The sequence below is a fragment of the Anoplophora glabripennis genome, unplaced genomic scaffold (assembly GCF_000390285.2).
Source record: "Anoplophora glabripennis isolate ALB-LARVAE unplaced genomic scaffold, Agla_2.0 scaffold90, whole genome shotgun sequence".
Lineage (NCBI taxonomy): Eukaryota > Metazoa > Arthropoda > Insecta > Coleoptera > Cerambycidae > Anoplophora > Anoplophora glabripennis.
Window position 1 is genome coordinate 345,929 of NW_019416260.1, and position 1,853 is coordinate 347,781.

The 1,853-nt window shown below is 33.2% G+C and overlaps 1 protein-coding gene across 1 annotated transcript in view; it reads left to right on the top strand.

The window, feature by feature from the left end:
- The window catches only part of LOC108917977, a 46,049-nt gene extending 45,530 nt beyond the window's left edge, over positions 1-519 (top strand). Inside the window, exon 3 of the mRNA XM_018724808.1 lies at positions 395-519. Within this exon, the coding sequence (XP_018580324.1) occupies positions 395-519 (125 nt within the window). The remainder of the gene's footprint in view (positions 1-394) is intronic.
- Positions 520-1,853: the final 1,334 nt, after the last annotated feature.

Genomic DNA, 1,853 nt, shown 5'->3' on the forward strand with positions numbered 1-1,853 from the left:
TATTTGGATATAAATAATTCCAAGAAAAATTATAGATTACAGCAAATAATTCCATTTAAAACTATCTGCTCATTTGAAACAAATACCTACTTGTTTTTTCAGTGATATAGCTACAAGGATATGAGAAAAAATTGTATAATAGCTAGATATTTTTTAGCGTATTCTCTTGAAGCATTGCATAATTCAACTCTAATTTGATTTCACTAAAAGTCTTAGGTCAACAGCATACGACGAATAGTACACCTCGATAAGTTTATATGTTACAGGTATGTCGTTAATGAACGCTACGAACAAGAGCGGGCCCAAAATAGATCCCTGAGGAGTCCCGCTTAACAAGGGCACGTAAACCCACTTAAATCGTTAATACCTACTAAAAATGGCGATCTTATTGCAGGAAACGCCGAAGTCTACATCATGCTGGCGCTGCTGATAGGCCTGGTGACCGTCGTCATAGGGTGCTGGCTGTCGGACAACTGCTGGTCCCCCGAACCCGAAGGGCAGGTCGTCACGGTAGCCTGACCAAAGCTAAAACCTCCCCCCAGCCAACCGGCGCCCATCAGCGTGGTCAGCGTGTCGTCGTCGTCGCCGTCGAGGGCGTCGAGTCCGGACAGCGACTGGCCCTTGGTAGAGGTTGAATTTTTTATTACCTTGTAACAGAGACACCGAATTTTCGAACGTTCTTAATGTACAGTGTGTCTAAATAAATCTGTTTCGCGGCTTAGTAGTTTGAAATCTTAAGAAATACAGGGTGATTTATTAGAACTGGGCAATAGAGTTGAGCAAAAATTTTTTTTTTAAAGAAATACATCAATTAATACTATAAAAAAATTAAAATGTTTCTGATTTTTGCAACAGAACATTTAGTAAAAACCATGTTATGTACAATACAATATATTACTTAATTTGATCACATTTTAAATTACAACTTATAGACCGATCAAAATAACTCATTTAGAGGGAAAAAAAATTGTTACCTGGACTTTCATAAGTGAAAATGGTAAAGGGGCTTATAATAAACGAAAAAAAGTTAATGCGGGGCGGCGGACGGTTGATTTGGGGGTTGAAAACTTATGAAAAATTATATCATTGGGATTTCTGGCGAAAGTTGAGGTCAAACAAAAATGTATCTAATATAAAAGTTGTAGACCATGCAAAAATCTACAACTTTGGTAGAGGTCATTTTTTAACATAACCTGAAAATTTCCGAGAAAAATGCAAAAAACTGGGTTTTTTCAGATTTTTTGTTTTTTATTTCTCATTTCCGCAAAAATAATTTAATTTTGGCCAAGCTTGGTGAAAGTATACCTTTCTCTGTCTTAAATAACCTCAATTTTTTTTAGATAAAAAAATCAAGAAGTTTCTGAGATATTCATTTTTTTTCGGCCTGAAACACTTTTTTTTTCAAAGAAAAATTCTACTTAAAAAATCATCGTACAGAGTTCTGCCGGTAATCATTTTTTTCGCTTTAACATATACTTTTTGGTAAAATAAAAAAATTTGTAATCACAGTTCAAAAACATGCTCAAAAATGCAAAAAAGTAAAAAATAACTTGCAGCAATGAATTTTTCAGTAATTGTTGTTAATTTGTTTAAATTTAAAAAAAAATCAAAAAATTAATACACCATTCAATTGTACGGAAAAAATACAAACAAAAACTGTCTCATTGTTTGACCCAAAACTATTTTTGTACAGTATTGCTATAAACATAAGTCGAATGGTGAATAAATAAAATAAATAATAATTTTTTTCCGTAGGATCGATTAGTGTACTTATTTTTTTTTAAAGTTTGATGAATTCATAGATATACAGTGTGTCCAAGATAAGGATGGATTGGATCATTTTATTTATCACA